This window comes from Muntiacus reevesi, chromosome 2 (assembly GCF_963930625.1).
Source record: "Muntiacus reevesi chromosome 2, mMunRee1.1, whole genome shotgun sequence".
Lineage (NCBI taxonomy): Eukaryota > Metazoa > Chordata > Mammalia > Artiodactyla > Cervidae > Muntiacus > Muntiacus reevesi.
In genome coordinates this window covers 46,308,238-46,332,459 of record NC_089250.1, presented here as the reverse complement: position 1 = coordinate 46,332,459, position 24,222 = coordinate 46,308,238, and the positions used below count along the sequence as shown (strand labels likewise).

Sequence of the window (24,222 nt, the reverse complement as noted above, 5' to 3'; positions counted from 1 at the left end):
CCTCTATAGTTGAACATAATATACATACATTCTAGTCCCTCAACTACAGGCTTTAGTTTTCTGACTCCCTGTTTGTTAAGGGAGAGATTAAAAGCACCTATATCCACCCAACCACCCATATTATTTACTTTGTTGAGGCTTCCACATATTCTCTGCTCTACAACTGTAATCAAGTCTTGAAGGTTCCATCTAAAAACCAGTAATTAGAGATTTTAATATGATTCACTCTAGAACAAAGTCTATGTCTAGCCCTAAAGATAAGAACTTAGCATGAGCCTCTCTTTGAAATTACTTAACACTCTGAAAGAGAGGAAGAATATGCCTTCCCATTGTTTTAAACATAATAATGCCCTCACAGTATGCCATTATCATTGTTTTAAACATGATAATGCCTTAAGGCTCTAAAGAAGCTCTTGATGAGGGTGAAGGAGGAGAGTGAAAAAACTGGCTTAAAACTCAATATTAACATTTAGATGAGCTAGTCTTTACATATTCTAAGCTCTTTATATATTTTCACTGATTTATTCCTCAGGCAGTAGGTATGACAACATCTTCATTCTGAGAACAGGAAACAAAGGCATGGTCCGGGATCTTAATCACAGTACTTTAGTATCTCTGTTGTTGTTGTTCAGTGGCTAAGTCATGACCAACTCTTTGCGACTGCAACATGCTAGGCTTCCCTGTTCTTCACTATCTCCTGCAGTTTGCTCAAACTCATGTCCATTGAGTCGGTGATGCCATCCAACCATTTCATTCTCTGTCACCCTCTTCTCCTCCTGTCCTCAATCTTTCCCAGACTCAGGGTCTTTTCTAAGGAGTTGGCTCTTCGCATCAAGTGGCTTCAGCATCAAGCTTCAGCTTCAGCATCATCCTTCCAATGAATACTCAGAGTTAATTTCCTTTAGGAAATCTGGTTTGATCTCCTTGCTGTCCAAGGGACTCTCAAAAGAGTCTTCTCCAGCACCACAGTTCAAAAGTTATCAATTCTTCAGTGCTCAGCCTTCTTCATGGTCCAACTCTCACATCCATACATGACTACTGGAAAAACTATAGCTTTGATCAGACAGACCTTTGTTGGCAAAGTGATGTCTCTGCTTTTTAATATGCTGTCTAGGTTTGTCATAGCTTTTCTTCCAAGAAATAAGTGTCTTTTAATTTCATGGCTGCAGTCACAGTCTGCAGTGATTTTGGAACCCCTAAAACTAACGTCTGTCATTGTTCCCATTTTTTCTCCATCTATTTGCCATAAAGTGATGAGACCGGATGCCATAATCTTAGTTTTTTGAATACTGAGTTTTAAGCAAGCTTTTTCACCCTCTTCTTTCACCCCCATCAAGAGGCTCTAAACACTAGGATATGTCTTCACATTATCATTAAAAGCATAGATTCTTCAGTCAACCTACTGATTTCTATCAATGGTGACAGATTTCTTGCTGAAATCATTGCATTTGTGGAATAAAATCTACTAAGTATATTATTCTTTTGACACATTGCCAGATTCTATTTGCTATAGTTTATTTAGAATGGTAAAACTATAATCATGAAAAAAAATCAGTTTATCATTCTTGTTTCTCCCTGTGTTTTTATCAGCTTTAATACTAAGGGTTAGATCAGTTCAGTTCAGTTCAGTCGCTCAGTCGTGCCTGACTCAGTCGTGCACACGACCCAGTCGTGTGCGACCCCATGAATCGCAGCATGCCAGGCCTCCTTGTCCATCACAAACTCCCAGAGTTTACTCAAACTCATGCCCATCGAGTTGGTGATGCCATTCAACCATCTCATCCTCTGTCATCCCCTTCTCCTCCTGACCCCAATCCCTCCCAGCATCAGGGTCTTTTCTAATCAGTCAACTCTTCTCATCAGGTGGCCAAAGTACTGGAGTTTCAGCTTCAGCCATCAGTCCTTCCAGTGAACACCCAGGACTGATCTCCTTTAAGATGGACTGGTCGGATGTCCTTGCAGTCCAAGGGACTCTCAAGAGTCTTCTCCAACACCACAGTTCAAAAGCATCAATTTTTCGGCACTCAGCTTTCTTCACAGTCCAACTCTCACATCCATACATGACCACTGGAAAAACCACAGCCTTGACCAGACGGACCTTTGTTGGCAAAGTAATGTCTCTGCTTTTTAATATGCTATCTAGGTTGGTCATAACTTTCCTTCCAACGAGTAAGCGTCTTTTAATTTCATGGCTGCAGTCACCATCTGCAGTGATTTTGGAGCCCCCAAAAATAAAGTCTGACACTGTTTCTACTGTCTTCCCATCTATTTCCCATGAGGTGATGGGACCAGATGCCATGATCTTAGTTTTCTGAATGTTAAGCTTTAAGCCAACTTTTTCACTCTCCTCTTTCACTTTCATCAAGAGGCTTTTTAGTTCCTCTTCACTTTCTGCCATAAGGGTGGTGTCATCTGCATATCTGAGGTTATTGATATTTCTCCCGGCAATCTTGATTCCAGCTTGTCCTTCTTCCAGCCCAGCGTTTCTCATGATGTACTCTGCATATAAATTAAATAAGCAGGGTGACAATATACAGCCTTGACGTACTCCTTTTCCTATTTGGAACCAGTCTGTTGTTCCATGTCCAGTTCTAACTGTTGCTTCCTGACCTGCATATAGGTTTCTCAAGAGGCAGGTCATAAGATTCGCCAAAACTAGAGAAAGCCTGTGTGCAGTCAAAAGTAAATAAATAAATACTCAGTTGCTATCACTGCTCATTTTTTCCAGGTGTGGATTCTTATGGGATTTTCAAAGCTCTTTTATAATTATTGATCTGTTCAAGTTTTCTTCTTTGTGACTTTTTCTCGGTGTCCTCTTGCCAGGAAATGATTTTTTTCTTCTAGATTTCCATATTTGTTGCCATACAGTTGCACTGTCCTTGACTCTTTAAATATCCCTATAGCTGTTGGTTTAGAACAGTGGTTCTCAAAGTGTAGGTCCTGACCAGCAGCATTAGCATCACCTGAGAATGTACTAGAAATGGAGTTCTCAGGCTTCACCCCATAGCTACTGAGGCAGAAAATCAAAAGTGGGGCCCAGCAATCTGTGTTGTAACTAGGCCTGCAGGTGCTGCTGATATGCTCAGGTGAGAACTGCCAACTTAGCAAATGGGGTTTCTCAGTCCTCCTATACATAAGAACACCCACAAAATAAAAGGAAAAATGCCCCTCACTAACATCACTCACCAGATCATTCCTTCAAATAGGTTGTGGATAACAAGATGTGACTGAGTTACAACAATCAGTAATGTTACATGGGTCCAGCCAAACTGCAAAAGAAGATAAAGGATAAATGTTACCTATCAGTTTACCTTGAAAGGAACTTCAAATAATAGCTAATATCAAACAGAAAATTGTTGAGAAACAGGTAGGAAAGATATCTGCTTCTGTATCTGTCTTATTGGAAATGAAAAGCTACAGAACAGGCCTCGAGAATAACTATGTTTTCCAGCTATAGTTCCCAACAAAAGGAGGGTGCACGTGGCCCACTAGTTAGTCCTTTTATGCTCCAAAAGCCTGGGTACTTCTTGTTTTCTTAGTATTTACTGAGAGATTAGGACACTCAGAGAGGGGGTGTTTTTAAGTTGAGGGAGCAATACAGCAGGTAGGATATCTATGGTCTATGTCTTAGGTGTCACCTAGAGCCTTACCTAGAGGCCACACTCAGATCCAGATGGGAGAGACTGCTTACAGTATATAACAGTGATTAGGTCTAGGTGGATAAGAAGCCACCAAACGTCACAGGGGATGCCTCTTTCACCCTCCAGGTTTCAGATGCACAAGAACAGACTACATTCCAAAGTTCTGATTTATCACCGAAAGGATGATAGGCCTGTGGAGTTTCCGCAGAATTTCACTTATATCAAGAGTTTTGACACTGACACATTTTGACACTACCCTTACCATGTAGAACTGCAATCGATAATGCTTCTTGACCAGACTCAGCACAAACATGCAGAATCCTAGTTTGAGAAGGAAGGAAGAGAAAGGGTAAAATGAATCACATTCTGCATTTATCTTTGTCCTAGTCATTTCCTTTAGCTGTGTCATATGGTCCTTTGCTAATTTCCTGGCAACAGCTAACCAGGGCACAAATCCATTGCCCTAGGGAATAAAATCAGTTATTCAGATAGGCAGTCAGAAGGGAAAAATGACTACTTCAAGACAATCAAAGGAAGACAATATTTAAAAATTTTACAGATTACACTCAACTTAGGATACTGTTCACCAGACAGAAATGTTTTGATTCTAGAACAGGGGCTGATAATGGTCAGGCCGGCTGCCAGTGTTTTGTTGTTGTTGTTAAACTCACTGGCACCCAAAGCACGGCAACACTGCCCTAGCTGGTAGCTCAGTTATTAGCATGGCAACTCATCATCAAGGTTAGCTGCCTGTTTTTATAAACAAACTCGTATGAGAACACAGGCATAACTATTTGTTTACATGTTATCCAGGGTTTCTTTTGTGCTAAAATAGCAGAACTAAGGAGCTGCAGGAGAGACTCCATAGCCCCCAAAACCTGTAATATTATTATCTGGACCTTAAGAAACCAATCTCTATCCTAAAGAACAGGGCTGGCAGAATGGGGATCCACATGGTAGAAGGCTAAAGTCATCCTTGCATCTCTTTCCTACTGACCCACATGACTAAAACCTCTAGCAAGAAAACGGATTTCACCCACAAGTGTGCTGGGTCCCTCAAAAGCCCTGCCCAGAAGAGAGCATATCACTGTTCTAGACCTCTGGCCTCCCTTTGTGGGGCTGCTTCCAGGCTCTGAGGCATGCTTTCTGACTATCCTCAATACATCAGGCTTCTCAGCAGTAGACTTCATATTCAGTAGCCAGGTATCATTCAGAGAGCCAAGTATCACTATCAAGCTAATGAAAAAATAGGTCAAGTTGAAATTTAGGTCAGAGTCAGAACAAATTTCCCATATGCCTCAAACTGGTTTTCAGGGTAACCATGAAAAACATTAGCATTATTTGAATTCCTATATTGTCTCAACTGAGTTTAGATTGACAGGGCAGTTTACCATTTGTCAAATTTCAATATAGCTTATCAAATCCTCATAGTAACTCTGCCATTTTAGCTCTAGGTTACAGGAGAGCTAACTGAGACTCAAAGTAAGTTCCTGGCTCTTCTGAAATCACAGGTCTTTTTAAATCCAAATCAGTAAAATTTCTAATGCACTACAGTGTCCCTTTTTTTAAATTAATTTTTATTGGAATATAGTTGATTTACAACACTGTGTCAGTTTCAGGTGTCCAGCAAAGTGAATCAGTTATATATATACATACATCCTCCACCTTTTAGATCCTTTTCCCCTATAGGTCATTACAGAGTTCCCTGTGCTAGACAGTAAGTTCTTATTAGTTATCTGTTTTATATACAATAGTATGTATATGTCAATGAAAAGTCCTTTTTTAAATACAAGTTTCTGGATGGTTTTGTTCTGGTCACCCTGCAGAATCTCTGCCAACAAGAGAGTCAGGACACAACAATGCTATGGGGTCTTTCAACAGAGGCTGAAACACACGGACAGGTGGCACAGACTACAGCCCTCGCAACCACACGAGCCCCTCGACCTCATTTCTCTTAGTAAAGAGCTCCTACAGCTCATGGAAGGCAGAGTCCTTAGTTCTGCTTCCCTGTGTGGTCAGAGTTAAGTCATCAAAACTTTATATGAACCAAGAAATGTCCCAACTCCAACTCAGCGGATAACAAAAACAAGACATACGCAACAACTAGCAAGCCGCTTAACACATACCTGTTAGATAGAGAGTAAAGGAAATGAACCGGTGGTATTTACTGAGAATCCGCAGAGGCTCCTCTCTCTGGACCAGAGTGAAGAAGTAATCTGTCACTGTTTCGCCATAGAAGAAATAATTTACACACAGCAGAAAGTACCTGTTAAAGAAGACAGATCACTGCCAAAGGGAGCACACGTGGCCCCTCCCTTACAGCAAGGCTGTCAGGACCAGAGCAGCAGTCCGCCCAACCCCTAAGAACCCCCCAGGGAGCCCACAGCAGGACAAGAGGACCACAGATCCCTGTCCTCTGGTGACCCTGTAGGTGAGGTATTTATCTAGAAATTTGTGGCTTTCATTCACTCTCCATTTATCACAAACTTGGGACCCAGTTTCTGCCCCTTCTATAGCACTGCCAGGTCTAACAACACTCAACCCCCAGAAAGGTACCTCATTCCACTCTTCCTGATAGGAACTCTGCATGCTTATCAAAACGAAGTTTCTCTGGCTTTCTGTCTGTCTGTTTGGTTCCTTTCTTCTCCCTGCCTGGAACATCCTCTTCACTTACCCACTTTATCACTCATTGCTCAAATACCATTGTCTTCATAAAACCCTGCATGATCGAATGTGGTATCTGCCTCCTCTGCCTTTATTTCTATAGTGAGAAATACTTGCTCTTTTCACTAAGCAATTAATTATGCTTCATCTCAGACTGTCTTCCTCTCTGATGCCCAGCTCTGACACACAAATCTTTCACTAGCATTAATTCGTCACTTGTTTATAACCGCTTCTCAACTAGAGGGAGCTCCAAGGAGGGAGAAGCCATGGTCCATATACATGTGCAGCCTCACTAGTGTTTCTGAGTATGAGAATGAGCAACCCAACTCTAAGCACTCAATAAATATCCAGACATCAAAGAAAGGGGAGGGCTTCTCTTATCTCTTCCATTTTTTTTTTTTAAATTGTGGAAGTTCAAGAACTCCCAAACAAGCTTTGTTTACATGAAAAACACTTCCTTTGAACAGTGACCACAGTAAGGGGTCAAACATCCTGAATATGTTAATAAAATTCATAACATTGCTTTCCAACTATAGGAGACCCACAAGAGAAACCTACATCTTAACCCAGGGGGGCAGGCACAGGCCCTGTGGTGACTGCAAGGCAGCTTATGCTGCTGGGTGACAAGGAAGCATCTCTGAGAAGGATGTGTCCAGCCCAAGTATGAGCATGTCAGCTCCCTTGGCCATAGCCAAGTTGCTGGGGCCCAAAGCACTACTCTCTGGCCTGGTAAGTTATGAAATCAATGCCCAAGACCCAGCACAGCAGAGTGAGAGGAGTCTGTATCTGCCCTAAGTCTTCTCAGGACTACACAATGCTCTGTTCACATGTCACCACCTCGGAAGAGTGTGGTCAACACAGCAAAGGTTTCAGATCAGGAAGGTGTCTTGGACATCATCTGCACTACAGGTTTTGTTTTGGCTTCAAGACAGACAAGCCCAGAATTCTTTGGCAGTCCAATGGTTAGGACTTGCTCTCACTGGCCAGGCCCAGGTTCAATCCCTAGGCAGGGAACTAAGATCCTACATGCCACATAACACAGCCAAAAAAAAAAAAACAAAAAAACACCTAAGGACATCCAAGCCCTTTCTTAGGAGGAGAAAGCTGAGCTCCTCTGAGGAGCCCAGATCCCTTGCATTCAGTCTCACGCCTGCCCACTGGCACCCAAGGAACCTCCAAGGAACTAGGACTCCAAAACCACAGGTTGAAAAGCACTGACTAGGTCACTACTATCTGTTTTACGGATGAGCAAGCCAAATTCTAGAAACAGCAACACCAGTGTTGACAACTCCCAGATGACTATTGTGGGATGCTGGGATACCAGAGCACAAAAAATGTACTGATTTAGAAAACAGGGGCCATTGTGCAGTCTAAGGAATCCAAATATTGATGCAAATATGGTCATAGATGCAGCTGGTCTGGATTCTTCTAAGGAAGAACCACTCCTTCCAAGCCAGCCACTCAGTCTGACCTAGGCAATACTTTGGTCTCAAAGGTGCTGTGAAGATCCATGGCCATCAATCCCTCCCTCCAACCACGACTGTAACTACCTACCACAAAACCTTTGTCCAAACCAGTTACAGGTCTCTGTGGGGCTAGAGAGCTTACCAGCTGAGGGTTCTGAACCAGGGCAGGTCATAGGAGTGGTACACATTGTAGCCAATAGTGATAATCTCATGGAAACACTTAATCTGAACACACATCACCTGCAGGACACAAAAGAATTAAAACACTTGCTATCTCCTCAGTTCTTATCATCTGTGGAAACAGAAACCAACAGGTCATAGGCCTTCAAGAAAAACCATTATATTTAAGAACAATGTCAGTCCTCCAGTGATTTCTGCTCCCCTCCTTTCTCTCACATCACTCAACAGGGTTGGGAGGCCCTTTATGTCACACAGAGCAGATCCAATTTCTCACAATAAATACATGCTTCTGAAACTCTGATTAACTTTTTATTGTAGAATCCCCCAGGACTCAATCTCTTCCATTTTTGACTCTGAATAAAAATACATACTTGAAAAGTCCCAAACTGCTCTGCTCAGTTGTCAGTTGTATAGTCATTTGATGCTTCTATGACAATGGGAAGACTCAGAACAAAGTACTGTGGACTGGAATTTTGTATCAAAAGTCCCAAACTTATGAGGGAGGCCCCAGGAAAACAAGAAACAAAATCAAGAGTCACACCAAATCATAGCCAGGTTCCCAGTTTGACCAAAGAGGTGAAGTAATAAAATCAAATTTTGAAGTGATCTTTAATCACCTACAACTGGCCTGTGCCAATGACCCTCCAGTTGGCTGCTGAAGGTGAGAAATTATAGCTATTCTAAGGCGGATATGGTCTGAGCAGCCAGGACCCCAAGTGATTCCCAGAACCAACCCAACACCTGGCACTTAAAATGACTAGACGTGCAGGAAAAACTGAAGGTAAAACTAAAACAGCAAGTAAATGGCACTTACAATCATCATTAAAACCATTGGTCCCAAGTAAATGATAATGAAGAAAAATGCAATCATCGCCAAAGTCAGGATGCCTCTCACCCACCAGTTCTTCCATCTAAGTTAGAGAGGAAGGGAAGGAGAAAACATTAGGAGCCCGAAAGAACTGAAGCACAAACTCAAGGTGGGTGATAAGAGGGCTCTTTCACTCTTATCTTTTTTTCACTCTTATCTTTTTTTCACTCTTACCTTTCTGGGATAAGAGGGCTCTGAGGTCAATGCTTTCCAGGAGTATGTCTTTCATCTTGACAGAGGAAGTAGCTATATGCTGGAAGAAGCAGGTCACCTCACCTCATCAGAGCCATCACCTTATCTACACTAAACTCAGCAAGTGCTCAAGGCTTGCAATAAAAATACACCCAACTTGTTTTTTAATGAAGGAATCAGGCAAAAATCCCAAGGGAAATGTAATGTCTGCCCGCGCCCCCCCTTATGTATCTATTTAGATGGCTTCTATGGGTGTCTCTGAGAAAAAACTATTAACATTTTTGCTGCAGCAGAATCCTACATTTCTCTGCTCCTGCATCACTATGGTAATAGCAGTATCAAACACAGTGGTAATAACAGCTATCACACCTGGCACATATGCACCTGGCACTTCTACAAGGACTTTCATGTGTATTAACTGATTCAACCCTCAATACTACTAGCTTTTACAGATGAGGAAGTGGATGTACAGATGATATCCTGTGAAGTGCTTAAGCTGGGAATTGAATCCTGGGAGCCAATCTGGCTCCAGAACCCGTAATCCTAATGACTGCACAATACAGCCTTTCAAAAGGACAAATGTGTGGGAGGCATGCCCAGGCACACTTTTATATAATGTTTTGGGGTCTTAGAGTTTGCCCACTTGGCTGGAATCAGAAGGACCAGAATCTCAAGGGACCAAAATTTTAACTCTGAATTCACCAAAGTTGAGATGTTTCTTAATTCCTACAGGAGAATCAAAGGACTGTCCAAAACAGACGTGTGGGGAGAAGGAAAACTGAATTCTGAACTAGAGATTTAGGCTCCACAGTGGAAAGCAGCCTGCCCATTAGTCACAGACCCCAAGGACCATTTATCTTCATGTGCTTTATCAGTGACTACTCCTATGTCCATGTATTCCTGCTCTTTGGACAGTACCTCCCAGCCAGCCTAGGGTACCCTTCAAGGGCCAGATCCACTCAGGTTGTGCTTGTAGTCACTGCTAAGTACTCGGTGACACTTAGTGGAGCCTTAAGCAGAGGCAGGGGAGACTATAACCAATGAAAGTGGCAGGTCTGGGCCTCACACTTTAACAGATGTGGGCTCCTGCTACAAGACTGTGGGCTCTCTAAGGGCTTCAGGTCTTCCATGACACTTGGAGACCCAGAGCTCTCAGCAAGCATTTGCATGAGTAAGCCAAGCTACCTTGAAGACAAGCTGGAAAGCGCCCTGTTGAGAACCTCTGGGGTATCATCTGCAGAGGGTGGTAGGGAGACAGCTTCCACTCTGCTTTCACTGTCCGATGCAGTCTCTCCATCTACCTTCGCTTCTGACTCTGACTCCTGCACAGCAGAAAAACAGAAGAGGGAAAGATCAAAAGCGCTGAGTAGGATACTGGGTGTAAACATCCAAAAGGACCCATCTACCTTTGAAAAAGCCTCTCCACCAACACCTAAGTCACACAGTGAATAGCTCCTGCTCTGCCACAATACCACAATAAGCTGGGGACTCTTGGAGCCACAGGACAACTAGTAGCTCTGGACAGGCTCTCTCGGGGGAAGCTGGGTGTGCAGGCTACTGTCCCCTGCAACAGAGCTCCCGAAAACCCATGGTGTTACTTCCAGGCTTCACAAGACCATCCACCACGTGAGGAGGCCAGCCCCAGTCAGGTATGGAAGCCCTATGGGATCACTAACTCTAGTCAACACTTCACCAGGACTGGTGTGTGCCACTGCCCTCCCCCTGCCACCAGGCCTGGGTGTCAGCAGACACTTCAATGTCACTCACAGAGTTGCCACCAGGTCACAGTCATGTAAGTAAATGCCTGCAGAAACTCACCCTGATCCCCAGTCTGTATGAATGGACCAGAGCATGCCAGCAACAGGTCCTCCATCCAAAGTACCAAGCTTTTATTTCTTAGGGGAATTTAGAATAGATGCCGTGAGAAGAGGTGAAGGAGAAATCAAATCACTTGAAATCAAAGTCATGATACTACATAGTACTTGAGTAGCCCTTCAGAATTTTGAGAGTATTTCCCGTACCTGTGAACATTTGAGCAGTTATGGAAGGAAGGAAAGGCAGATAGAAAGATCACTATTTATAAATGAAGAAACAGGGGCTCTGAGAAATTCAATAGTTGGCCCCAAATCTCCTATAACAGGTCTCTGACTTTAATGTTTTCATTCCACTACATTTCCTTTTATTTAAGCATCTCAGAATCCATTTTATTCTTCAGTTAAGTGATTCAGAACAAAGTAAACTGGTAATGACAACAGGATGTTCCACCAAATCATCAAAGATTCCATTACATACATGAACAAACAAAAAGTTGTATCTTTTTTCAAATTGAACAATTTGAATTTCTTTAGTGACGAAATTGAGCACCATTTCACACATTTCTTGGCCATTTTGATGTCTTCTTTTGTGAAGTGCCTGTCAACTCACTGGTCAGTTTTCTACTGGGTTTCCTTGCTTTTTTTTAAATTTTTTTTTTTTTTAAATTAGTTGGAGGCTAATTACTTCACAACATTTCAGTGGGTTTTGTCATACATTAACATGAATCAGCCATAGAGTTACAGGTATTCCCCATCCCGATCCCCCCTCCCACCTCCCTCTCCACCCGATTCCTCTGGGTCTTCCCAGTGCACCAGGCCCGAGCACTTGTCTCATGCATCCAGCCTGGGCTGGTGATCTGTTTCACCATGGATAATATATATGCTGTTCTTTCGAAACATCCCACCCTCACCTTCTCCCACAGAGTTCAAAAGTCTGTTCTGTACTTCTGTTTTGCATATAGGGTTATCGTTACCATCTTTCTAAATTCCATATATATGTGTTAGTATGCTGTAATGTTCTTTATCTTTCTGGCTTACTTCACTCTGTATAATGGGCTCCAGTTTCATCCATCTCATTAGAACTGATTTAAATGAATTCTTTTTAACGGCTGAGTAATATTCTATGGTGTATATGTACCACAGCTTCCTTATCCATTTGTCTGCTGATGGGCATCTAGGTTGCTTCCATGTCCTGCCTATTATAAACAGTGCTGCGATGAACATTGGGGTGCACGTGTCTCTTTCAGATCTGATTTCCTCAGTGTGTATGCCCAGAAGTGGGATTGCTGGGTCATATGGCAGTTCTATTTCCAGTTTTTTAAGAAACCTCCACACTGTTTTCCATAGTAGCTGTACTAGTTTGCATTCCCACCAACAGTGTAAGAGGGTTCCCTTTTCTCTCCTTGCTTTTTTTTATGTGTAGGAGTTTTTTCTAATATGTTCCAAATTTAAGTACTTTTTATCACTAACATGTCCCCCCAGTCTCCTCTAAACCCTAACAACCCACCTCAGTCCTCCTCTCACCCACAATCAACCTCTTCCCTCTCGGTCAGCACTGGCCATAATGGGGAGTTGGTGGGAGATTTTGTAGAATTGTCTGCTGCCCCAACTGACCATAAGGCCCCTAAAGACAAGATATCCTCATGCCTGGCACACAGATGCTGACAAATACATGGAAGATGGTGGAGAAAGAGAGGAATTTTTTCCAGCTATGGTAAAGCAGCCCTGCTCTCATAGAGACAGCTGTTTCTAAATTAACTTACAACTGAGATAACACCATAAAACAGAAGGCTTAACTACTACAGGATTGCTGATTCAGAAACAGGGTGCTTTGGTAAAGAACTTAGGGAAGTCACTCTGCTGTACTGCAGAAACTAACATAACATTGTAAATCAACTATACTTCAATTTAAAAAAACAAAACAAAAAAATGACATTATGGAAGTGTCCTCATCAGTAGCACCTGAGGGAAAGAGCCACAGCTGCTGCTGATGAGGTCAATGCTCCTTCCTCCACCAGGCTGAGCCAGTGGACAAGTCACCCACGTGCTGTATTCCACTTCCTTACCTAATAAAAGGAGACCAGAAAGGATCCTTCTCATCTGTGTAAGGGTTCTCCAGAAAGACATAACCAGACACACACCCAGAGCTGTGTCCTATTCCACTGCCCCACAAGGTTCTGAAATGCAGCAATGCCCTGAAGTGTAACTGAGATTCTCTCTCTGCAGTCACACTTTGTGAAGACGGAAGCATTCAGAACAGATTTCCATGCTGCAGGCTAACATTATCATCCTTTTCCCATCAGCGACCATCAGGGATGTGAGGTAACGATGCTATGGGATTATCTATATCTGCCCTCTAAACCAAAGAATTGCAAAGAGCAAGTAACAGGGCCCCACCAAGGCCTCCCACAGATGTTCTCCACCAGTATGTAGAAGCCACAGGGACTGAGTTAACAACAGCAGGCGAGAGGGTATGTATGTAGGCGCAAATGCTTGCGAATGCATGCCCATGTGTGCGCGCGTGCGCACACACACACACACACACACATACACACACAGAAGCTCTAGCACCAGCTATTTTTAACTTATCCATCTTGTTGTCAAGGAAACTCACAAAGGCTGCACATTCCCCAAGCCAGGAAGGGCAGGAAGGAGCCCTGGCAGAGCCCCTGCAGGGGAGGGGTAGGGAGCTCTGGCTTGGTACTAAGTCTCTGGACCTTGCAGACCCTTTTACAAACATCAGCCCAAAGAATGCTGTATCTGACTCCTCTCCTTCCTTACTAGGAAGAGGTGCAGTGAAGAGAGGTATCCTGAAGCAGAAAGCATTAAAAGGACATAGAGAAATGTCACAAAGACACAGTGACTGTTGTTACTGTCAAGACATAAGGCCTGGGATGAACAACTAAGAAATGAAGTAAACTAAAGAAATAAGCCCGAAGGAGATTAACTTTCCAGTTGTCACCTGCCTTTAAGCAAGTAAGGGCTTCCCTGGTGGTTCAGATGGTAAAGCGTCTGTCTGCAACGTGGGAGACCCAGGTTCAATCCCTTAGTTGGGAAGATCCCCTGGAGAAGGAAATGGCAACCCACTCCAGCACCCTTGCCTGGAAAATCCCATGGAAAGAGGAGCCTGGTAGGCTACAGTCCACGGGGTTGCAAAGAGTCAGACACGACTGAGCAACTTCACTTTTAAAAGCAAGTAAGTAATGCCAGGGTCCTGGGCCTCAGCTCAGGCCACTGAATAAGATCCTCAGAGCCCTTCACTGGAGGTGTCCTTGGAGAAGGAGACAAACACCTACACAGATAACCTCTCTCCCATAAGCTGAAACAGAGTCAAAAAAGGCAGAAGGGCAAACCCCTGCGCAGGAAGAAAGGGCACAACCTGGGAAGTCATGGATCAGGGTGAGGTAAGTCAGCCAACTCTCAGGGCTCCAGGTGTGGCTGCCAAGAGAACAGACGAAGGAACAGAAGCCTCGGAGAACCTGGAAACCCTGCGCTGTTCTGGTTACTCCCTGTGTGGGGGCAGGGCCTTCCACTTGGGCTGCTTATGCCTCAGTGAGGAGGTGAATGCTGGCAGCAGCTTCTGTTGTGGACCCAGGAGGAGTCAAAAACCTGGGGCCCAAGGTTTTGCCCAGGAGAAAGTGGCACATGTGAGGACCAAGAATCAGAGATGTCAAGCGTTTCACTGGTTTGCTCCTCCAGGGGATGGAAAGACAAGCAGATGCCAAGAAAGACCTTCTGTAGGAGGCAGAGGCAGCCAGTCAATTCCCAGCCCTGGTGTTCCTTACACTCAGCACAGGCCTCCCGTCCCTGGTCTTCCCCCTGAGGAAAGCGCCCCCTACCTCACTTGGTTGCTGGAATGATCAAATGCAATACCAGTGGAAGTCTATTAAAACTATAAGACTGAAGAGCAACAGGGACCTGCTGAATTCCATCCTACCCCCATTCTCCAGTACGCTGACCATGGCACACAACACAGGAGCCCAAGAACCTTAAACATCCATCCCAGGCAACCTGGGCATCCTTCCCAAGGACGGTGGAGTGGAGAAAGAACAGTGCTTATCAAGTCTTGCTGGGGCCTGTGTGCTAATCAATTCTGTGAACTCAGCATCTGCCTGCCTTGCTTCCTCTTTTCTGTCTTCCATTCCAACAGGTGGCCCCAACTCAGAAATGATCCACTTCTCAAAGTTCCCAGAAAGGTGGAAGTCTGAAACACAGGCAGCAGTACCTACCAACACTTCCTGACATGGGATGTGTGCAGCACAGTTCACTGAGATGTGGAAGGAAACATTAGAACTTACTTCTATTTACCTCGCTCATCTTTTCTTTCCTGTGTCTGCTTTATGAGGAACCTATCAAAACATGTATATAACTGAGGCTGTGCCAGCTGGGGAAGGTGGTAAAAACGTCACATACATGTCAGACACAGTGGTGGGTCAGTGACCCTGGAATTCTTGATTCCCACCACACTAAGCTGTGCCTGGGACACAGTACGAACCCAAAGATTTACTGGACTAATAAGCTAATTAATTCTTCTTAACCTACCATGGACCACAGTGTCTGGACTGCACTGAGCATATGACAAAATCAGCTCAGATCTGTTCGTGTGCCAGGTCTGAGAGGCCCCTGCCTCGGCAGCAACCCTTGTAACAGAGCCAGACTAGTGCCCACTCTCATCCCCTCTCTCTGCTAGCTGAGGGTCTAAGGATCCAGCTCAGGAGCTCTGGGACCAGCACACAGTAGCGGGGAAAGGCTGCCTTGCTGCTGCAAGCTCAGCTCAGCTCCCAGGCATCCCCTCCTCCTCCCTTTCTTTTCAACCAAGAAGCCAGATCAGAGGTTGAATAGAGCAGACCCTATCTCTCAGATTCTATCTCAATCACCGCCCATCCTCCCACGGTCCTGCAGCCATTTCCCAAGTGGGCTGTGGTGCTGGTGTAAACAGGAAACAAGAGCATTGCTTTAAAAGGAGAAGAAAAAAAAGTTACTTCTGAGGCCTCCTTCCTTCTGGTTCACTTAGACTCTAAGGTAGAAACACTTAGGTGATATGATAGACACATGGAGAGCCTTGCGTACCAAGGGTTCAGATAAGACCTGCTAACATTTTTAGAGGAACTCGTGCATAAAAAGCTTCCCCTACCAGCCTTCCAGCTCCCATCTACCTCCCACAACTGCCCAGACACCAATGAACCAGGACCCAGATAGCACAGAGGCCTTCCTTCAACAGAAGCAAGAGATGCCAGTGAGGGAGGGCCAGGGCCCAGTAATAAGGGGAGGAGGAAGGTCCTTGTGCTCAAGGCCAGGCTTCCTGTATAGCATCTGTAGGACTCATTTTCTCTGCTATATCTAGGTAGGAAACCCAGGGGAGAACCCTAGCAGTTTAGAGCATACTAAGCTGCATTAAAATTTGTAAGTTTCATTTACTGAGTGTCTTCACACCTTACATAAACTATTTTTCCCACTGCTTTAGATGGAAATTATAAATCTTGTGTTGGAGGAAAATCAGCAGGCTGAGCCTAATCTTTCTATTAAGTATCATGCCAGCCATCTTTTTTGCTTTTTTGGATGTGCTGGGTCTCCACTGTAGAGCACAGAGCTCCTCTAGTTGCAGCACACCGGCTGAGTTGCTCCACAGCATGTGGGATCTCAGTTCCCCAACCAGCGGTCGAACCTGCGTCCCTTGCACTGGAAGGCAGATTCTTAACTACTGGACCACCAGGGAAGTCCCACCTGCCATCCTCTTAACCAGCCGTGTGGCCAGATACCAGGGCAATCAACTCCCCCACTTACACACACACCTCCAGGAAAGAAATTACCAGAGATGGGTTTATCCCTAATGAGTATAGGAGACCTCTATGTCCCTGTCACTGAAAAAAGCCAAGTAAGCTTTCATCTGAGTTCCTATTGGAGGGAGAAAAAAGTGTATGTGTGCATGTGCATGGTGTTTGGAACAGCAAAGAAAATATTTCTAGCTTTTTCTAATGCTCACCTCATCTGACAAATTCAGTTGTCTGAACAAAGGATCAAAGGGGAGGAGCCTGGCTCTGAAAGTTTAGAATCATCCCCCAAATGTCCACACCCTGCCTTCAAAAGCCTCATATCAATAATGTGATCCACAGAAAATGCATTCAATTACTCCAGATGGACTGCTTCCTTAAAGTACCTCCATGGGTAACTGCTCTCCATACCAAAGAGCTCCAGAGAGAGGACGGGGAAAGATGCAGGTGCAGAAGGTTCGACTTTTAAAACCCAGCTCTGCCTCTGAACCATTTTACCTCCAGACAATAGTATTTCCAAAGAGCCACAGGGCTCTTTGCAGAGAATCTACCACTGCCAGTCTTGGGCCTAGAGAGGGTTCCTGTGGGAAGACAACTGTTTCCAGGAGAGCCACAGTGGGAACAGCCCACATGCAGCCAACCCCCATCCTGCCCCCTCCTCAGCACCTTGCTCCATTGATCTCCCCTCCCTCCCCTCTGTCCTCCAGCCTCCCCCTCACCCCAGGCCTTCATATTACACCACTTAAGCAGGCTCATCCAAAGAAAGCACTTTTTTCTCCACTTCACAGGTGAAACTTTGGGAAGAGTTTTGAACACCCCATCCCTTTCCCTTGACCGACCTTCACCCTTGACTGACCTTCAGTCCTCAGGCCACACCAAGCCACCTTCATCCCTGGGCATTCCCAGTTCTCTGCTGCCAGCACGGCCTTGCAGCAACTTTTGATGTTATTAGCGAGAAATACTCCTCTCTTGGCTTCCAAGCAGCACATCCTCCTGGTTTCCCACCTGCCTATCTAGCCAGGCCTTCTTGAGTCAGTTTCTCCTTGGCAGCTTCCTCCTCTTCAGCTTGCCCTTTAAATTGAGGGGCTCCGAGAGGTTCCATGCTGGGTGCTCCTTCTGTTCTACTACACACTCTCCTGAGTAATCTCATTCATTCTGATGCCTCCAACAGCCTCTTCTTGAGCTTCAGACCCACATATCCAATCATACTTGATGTCCCCCCTTGGATGTCCCACAGATACCTAAAACTCTCTAGGTGCTAAAAAAAAAAAATTCATTCCCTTTCACCTGAACACTCAAGTGAAAAGGTGGTCAATCAGCCTTCGTGGTTCCTCCCTCGGCTCCTATCACCTGGTCTCTGATCACTACCTCTGAAACAGACTCTTGAGAGTCTCTTGGACTGCAAGGAGATCCAACCAGTCCATTCTAAAGGAAATCAGTCCTGAATATTCACTGGAAGGACTGATGCTGAAGCTGAAACTCCAAAACTCTGGCCACCTGATGCAAAGAAATGATTCACTTGAAAAGACCCTGCTGGGAAGACTGAAGGCAGGAGGAAAAGGGGATGACAGAGGATGAGATGGTTGGATGGTATCACTGACTCAGTGGACATGAATTTGAGTAAGCTCTGGGAGTTGGTGATGGACAGGGAGGCCTGGCGTGCTACAGTCCATGGGGTCGCAAAGAGTTGGACACTACTGAGCAACTGAACTGAACTGAACCCGTTCCCACTGCCTCTGGAACTCCTAAGCCAACACTGTTCCCTCCAGGTAACTGCAACAGCCCAGCTGGCCACCTTATCTCCAGCCCTGAGTCTATTTCTATCTCCACTCTACTCTTCACATTGCACCAGGAAGGTCTTTCTGGAAAGAAAACCTGACCATATCACTCCTTGTCCAGTACTCCTCTTGGAGCTCCCTAGGCTAAACAAGAGGTGATTCTTCCTCCTCTTGTCATCTAAAGGTTAGATCTAGGCTTTTAAAATGATCTACAAGCCCCTTTGGGATCAGAGTCCTGTCTATCCTTCCAGCCTCCTGTCTCTCCGCCATTCTGACCTACAGTCAGTTCCTAGAACAGACTGTACTTTCTTACTTTAGGCTTTTTGCTCATTCTGTTCCTTCCTAGAACAGTCTATGCAGATTGCCCTCTTTAGAAACTCACCTCTCCTCTGGCCAATTATAATTTACTTCAGATCTCAGCTAACAGATCTCCAAACCTTTCCCAGCTGCCCTGTGTCCCAGTGGCCCCCGCCCTCCCTCAAGAATGCACTCCACACTGTATGGTCTCCTCCTGCAGACACAATCTCGGTGGGGGAAAGGGGGATATGCCGACTTCCTCCCAACATCTGGCACGGTGCGTACAGAGAAGACACTAAGTCTCATCACATGTGCCTAAGTAGCCACAGTCAATCATTCAGAGAGGATCCTGGGTTTACTAGATTTGCAGAGCTGGGCAACAGGTAGCATTTCAACATCTTCCACACTCTTAAAAGCACCATATGAGGCATTATAGGGTTGCAGTCCATTGTCCCACTGTTGAGCTCCCCTTCTTTCTTAGAACAGAAGCCCTGATTTTTAGCTGGGCTTAGAACCAAGAGTACATTTTCCAAATCTGGTCACTGAGATATTAGCAGAAGTGTTGTGAGCAATTACACCTTTTTCCCTCCATGCCGACTGAATTGCGGAAAGGCTAGCTGGAGCTCCAGCAACCGTCTTGGCCTATGAGGTGAAAACCATCTATTACCAATGTCTAAGCAACCAGATAAGAAGAGGAGACCATCAGGAAAAACTACCTACAGAGAACAACTATGTAGCAAGAACAAAGTTGCATGGATCCTGGACTGCTTATTACATGAGAAATAAGGGCAATTCTGTCTTGGAAAACTACTGTTATTCTGGGTTTTCTGTCATTTGTGGCCAAATAAATAATAAGTGATACAGGGGATTTAAAAAAAACACACACAGGTATGTCTGAGAAAGAGGTCAGAAAAGCAGCAGCCTACCTGAATACAAGGCTTTCTAATCCAGACGGACACTGTTGGTTTAAGTCTCAACCTCCTCAAAACTGCTACTCCCATACATTAAACCAAGAGTTTGGATGACACAGAACAAACAGGTATTATTCTTTCTTCACCTTCCCCGTTAAAGCCCTCCTCTGGAGTAAACACATCTGTTTACTAAAAGAACAAGCATACAAGTCTAATCTAATACCAGTCATCATCAGAAGACATTATTTAATTCAGGACAGAGACTCCCAGAGCTCAAAAAATCACCTGTTTCTTGGAAGGCTCTGCCCACAGTTCTGTTCTAATGATACTACTTGTTTTCTACTGTCCTCCAGAGTCAAACACCAAAAATCAGAAGTCCTGCTGGAATCCAATAGGTCCTCTTATCATCAGATTGTCAGGCATCTCTATTAGTACTTAAAAAAAAAAAATGAGACCATCCTTACTGGGGGAGAAAGTAATTTTAAGTTTCTTCATTATTAGAACAAGGCTCATGCAAAGAAGAAAGTTTATCAAATATTACCAAGAGTTAATAAGATGGGAAATAAGTTAATAAAAAATAATAAGAGTTAAGTAAGAAATAAAAAAGAATTAATAAGATGAGAAATATATTTGCAATCTCAAACCTGGGCTCAAATGTACTCCCTAGACCTTAGGAAGAAAATGGAACCAGGACGAGCTACTAGATTCATCCGATGAACCCCGAAATCATAAATCAATATCCAGTACTTGCCTCAGTGTCACACATCTCCAACAGCTCCTACTACAAAGATTACTATACAAAGTAAGTGGTTCAGAATCTGCTTTTGCAATGCAGGGATCACGGCTTCCATCTCTGGTCAGGGAACTAAGATCCCACATGTCTTGGGGCAACTAAGCCGGTGCGCCACATCTAGGGAGTCTGTGCACCACAGTGAAAGGTCCTACGTGACACAAGTAAGACCCAACAGCCAAATAAGCATTTTTTTAAAAAAAGGAAAAATGTGTTTTTCACACCCTTTGTGGCTCAGCTGGTAAAGAATCCGTCTATAATGTGGGAGACCTGGGTTCGATCCCTGGGTTGGGAAGATCCCCTGGAGAAGGGAAAGGCTACCCACTCCAGTACTCTGGCCTGGAGAATTCCATGGACTGTATAGTCCATGGGGTTGCAAAGAGTGGGACACAACTGAGCAACTTTCACTTTCTGTACAATGGGTACAAAGAAACTGACTAAACTATTCTCTTTTGTGTTTGAAAAGTTCCTTTAATACAAAGGTTTAAAAAAAAAAAAAAAACAGAGTGCCTGGTCAGCTGAAATGCATGTGACTTTCAGATATCCCGAACCTCAGCAGAGAAAAACCACTGGGGCCTCAGTGTGATGTCAGGCTCTGAGCACAAAAATGAATTTAAAATTTCTTAACATGAAGTAAACAAAACAGCCTTGAAGACACAAAACCAAATGCATGTTCCAGTCTTCATCTTATGGTACCTCTTGGCAATATCAGATCTAGTTGAACACGTCTTTCCTGAAACACTGTTCTCTTGGCTTGCATGATATATACTTTCCAGGTTCTCATTCTACCTGACCAGCTGCTCTTAGTTCCTGTGCTGTCTTCCCTCTACCTGTCCTCTAAATGTTGGACTGGCTTTAGGCTCAATTCTGGACCCACTACACTCACTCCCTTAAGTATTACCATCCAGCACCTTGGCTTTAATTACCAATTCCATTCCAATGACTCTGATGATTATATCACCAACCCCAACCTCTCCTCCAGCTCCAGACCCAAACACTATATTTCTAACTGCTTACTGACATCTCCACCAGAAAGTTCTCGCAGACATCTCAAACATATCTAAACAGAACTACTGACATTGCCCACAAAACTCTTGATCCTCAAGTGCCTAGCTAGCCAGCTGATGGCACCACAATCTGTATCCAGCATAAGCCAGAAACCTAGGTGCTGTGTGTGCTCAGTCGCTTCAGTCGTGTCCAACTCTTTGTCCAGCTCTATGGACCATAGCCCGCCAGGCTCCTCTGCCCATGAGATTCTCCAGGCAAGAATACTGGAGTGGGTTGTCATCCCTCCTCCAGGGGATCTTCCTGACTCAGGGATCGAACCTGCATCTCTTACGTCTCCTGCATTGGCAAGCAGGTTCTTTACCACAAGCACCACCCAGGAAACCCAGGAGTCATGCTTAATTTGCTTAATTCCTCTCTCATCTTTCCCCAAGTACTGGACATGCAGCTGACTCCCTTCTAAAATCTACTCCCTTATTTTAATCCCATGCCCTTTCCCACAATGACAAGTTCATGAACAGGCATTTTAACCCCAGTATAACTCAATGTGGTGGGGTCGGGTGGGGGGGGCATAACTGTTCTGGAGTAAGCACTTGGCCTAAGATGGCAAATTAGAACTCTAGAATCCAATTATATGACTGTGGGACAAGACACTTGAGTTCTCTTCCCCCCACCAGCCTGAGGAAAAAGGGAACAGGTGGAGAGGCAGAGCCTCAGATGCTAAGGCACTGGCCTGCATCTTCATGGGAGTCTTTGGATGATGCCAACACCCGAAAGGTGCAGCAGCGTTGAGGACAGAGGATGGTTTTAAAGCCAATGAATTGCATGAATTCATTCATTCATACAAAATGAATTTGCAGTAAATTTACTTTGATTTGCAGTAAATCAAACTGCAAATGATTCATAGTCGAAAAACAATTCAAGTTTTGTTGGTTCTATGCCCAAAAATATATCTCAAATCTATCCTTTCTATCTTCACAGTCACTAGGCTCATACCAGGCTTCCCAGATGGTGCAGCGGTAAAGAAGCTGCCTGCCAAAGCAGGAGACGTGGGTTCGATTCCTGGCTTGGGAAGATCCCCTGGAGGATGAAATGGTAACCAACTACAGTATTCTTGCCTGGGAAATCCCACGGACAGAGGAGCCTGGTGGGCTACAGTCCATAGGGTCGCAAAGAGTTGGACACAACTGAGCACACACATATGCACGCACGCAGGCTCACCCCAGCCCCCATCATCTCTCGCTTGTAATGGTCTCCTAATTGCTCCTTTCACCATCCATTCTCCTCACAAATAACCAGTGATCTTCCTAAAATATGTATCAGTACATTCAATTTCCCCATTTAAAATCCTTTAATGACCTCTCACTACCTTACCTTAACTTCCCAGCCTACCTCTCATCTTTCTTTCCTATACCAGTGATTTCCAGGGAGGACAAACTCACAGCCTTTCTGCTGTCCCTCTGTATGCTGAACTAATTCCTGACTCAGAGCCTTCATATTAACTCTGTAATGTTCTCATTGCTCAATCAGCCCACCTTACTCAATCTTCATTTAATGTCCTCAAAGAGGGCTTTCCTGACCACCCTACTTAAAAAAATGGCCCACCTCCATCTCCATCTCCATCATTCTCTATCTCCTTAGAATGCTTTCTTTAAAAAAAAATTATTTTTATTTTTATTTTGGTCACATGGCATGCAGGATCCTAGTTTCTGGACCAGGGATCAAACCTATACACCCTGCAATGGAAGCACAGAGTTTTAACCACTGGACCGCCAAGAAGACCCAGAATGCTTTCTTTTCTTTATAGCACTTACCAATGCCTGAAATTTATTATCAATATCAACTTTGTAGGCACTAGGGATATGTGCCACTTCAACCCTTAATAAAACATTTTTCCTGAAGTAATATATATTCCTTAAAGATAACTGGGATACACACCTTTAGAATGCCCAGATTACCAAAATGCAGTGATATATTTCACACTAGTCTTTTTCTATAAATACATGTATTGTGGGGGGGATAATAGCTGTAATCATCCTGAACACCCAATTTCTGTTTTGCTTCCTAGTCACCTCTGTCATTAATGACTTAAATAAAACCACTGATGGTAGACTGATAAAACATGCAAGTGACACAAAGCTCAGAAAGACAGATAAACACTTAAAAATATCAATGTGGGACTTCCCTGGTAGTCCAGTGGTTAAGAATCCATTTGCCAATGCAGGGGACATAAGTATCAATTGATCCCTGGTCCGGAAAGATCCCACGTGCTGTGGGGCAACTAAAGCCCATGCGCCACAACTACTGAGCCCAAGTGCTCTAGAGCCTGTGCTTTGCAACAAGAGACACCACTGCAACGAGAAGCCCATGCACCACAACTAGAGAGTAGCTCCTGCTTGCCGCAACTACAAAAAAAAACTGCATGTAGCACCGAAGTGCCCATGAACTGCAATGAAGACTCAGTGCAAACAAAAATAAACTAAAAGTAACTATTAAAAACAAAAAAATCAAAGTGCTAGAAAGATGAGCTAAGTAGACAAATATAAAAATAGCAGTTAACACAAGAGTTTAACCACTAGTCTCTCTTCTGTGGACCTACCTTCCATAACACTAGCTATACCCTCTCTCCCTAGCTATAGCTCTACATTTCAACCTGCCAACAAGATACCTCCATGTCTAACCAGCATTTCAAAACTCAGTATGTCCAAAATGAATCAACTCCTTTACCACCCACACTAGCTCTTCTGTTTTCCAACAAGAACCTAAGCTACCTGAGATGTGCTCCATAGGGAACACTGACCTCATCACCATCTCCAAATCCCCCTCATCAGTCTCAAACTGTATG

At 44.3% G+C, this 24,222-nt stretch overlaps 1 protein-coding gene and 1 non-coding gene across 2 annotated transcripts in view; both read right to left on the bottom strand.

The window, feature by feature from the left end:
* Window positions 1-24,222, bottom strand: part of CDS2 (CDP-diacylglycerol synthase 2) — a 74,003-nt gene that overhangs the window by 22,108 nt on the left and 27,673 nt on the right. The window contains exons 2-7 of the mRNA XM_065921465.1: window positions 10,197-10,333; window positions 8,766-8,862; window positions 7,914-8,011; window positions 5,768-5,907; window positions 3,904-3,962; window positions 3,187-3,269 (exon numbers count right to left, since the gene is read on the bottom strand). Coding sequence (XP_065777537.1) covers window positions 3,187-3,269; window positions 3,904-3,962; window positions 5,768-5,907; window positions 7,914-8,011; window positions 8,766-8,862; window positions 10,197-10,333 — 614 coding nt within the window. The remainder of the gene's footprint in view (window positions 1-3,186; window positions 3,270-3,903; window positions 3,963-5,767; window positions 5,908-7,913; window positions 8,012-8,765; window positions 8,863-10,196; window positions 10,334-24,222) is intronic.
* LOC136162252 (small nucleolar RNA U6-53/MBII-28) lies at window positions 4,278-4,383 on the bottom strand. Its single transcript, XR_010662061.1, has one exon. It is a non-coding gene; the product is annotated as a small nucleolar RNA U6-53/MBII-28 (small nucleolar RNA).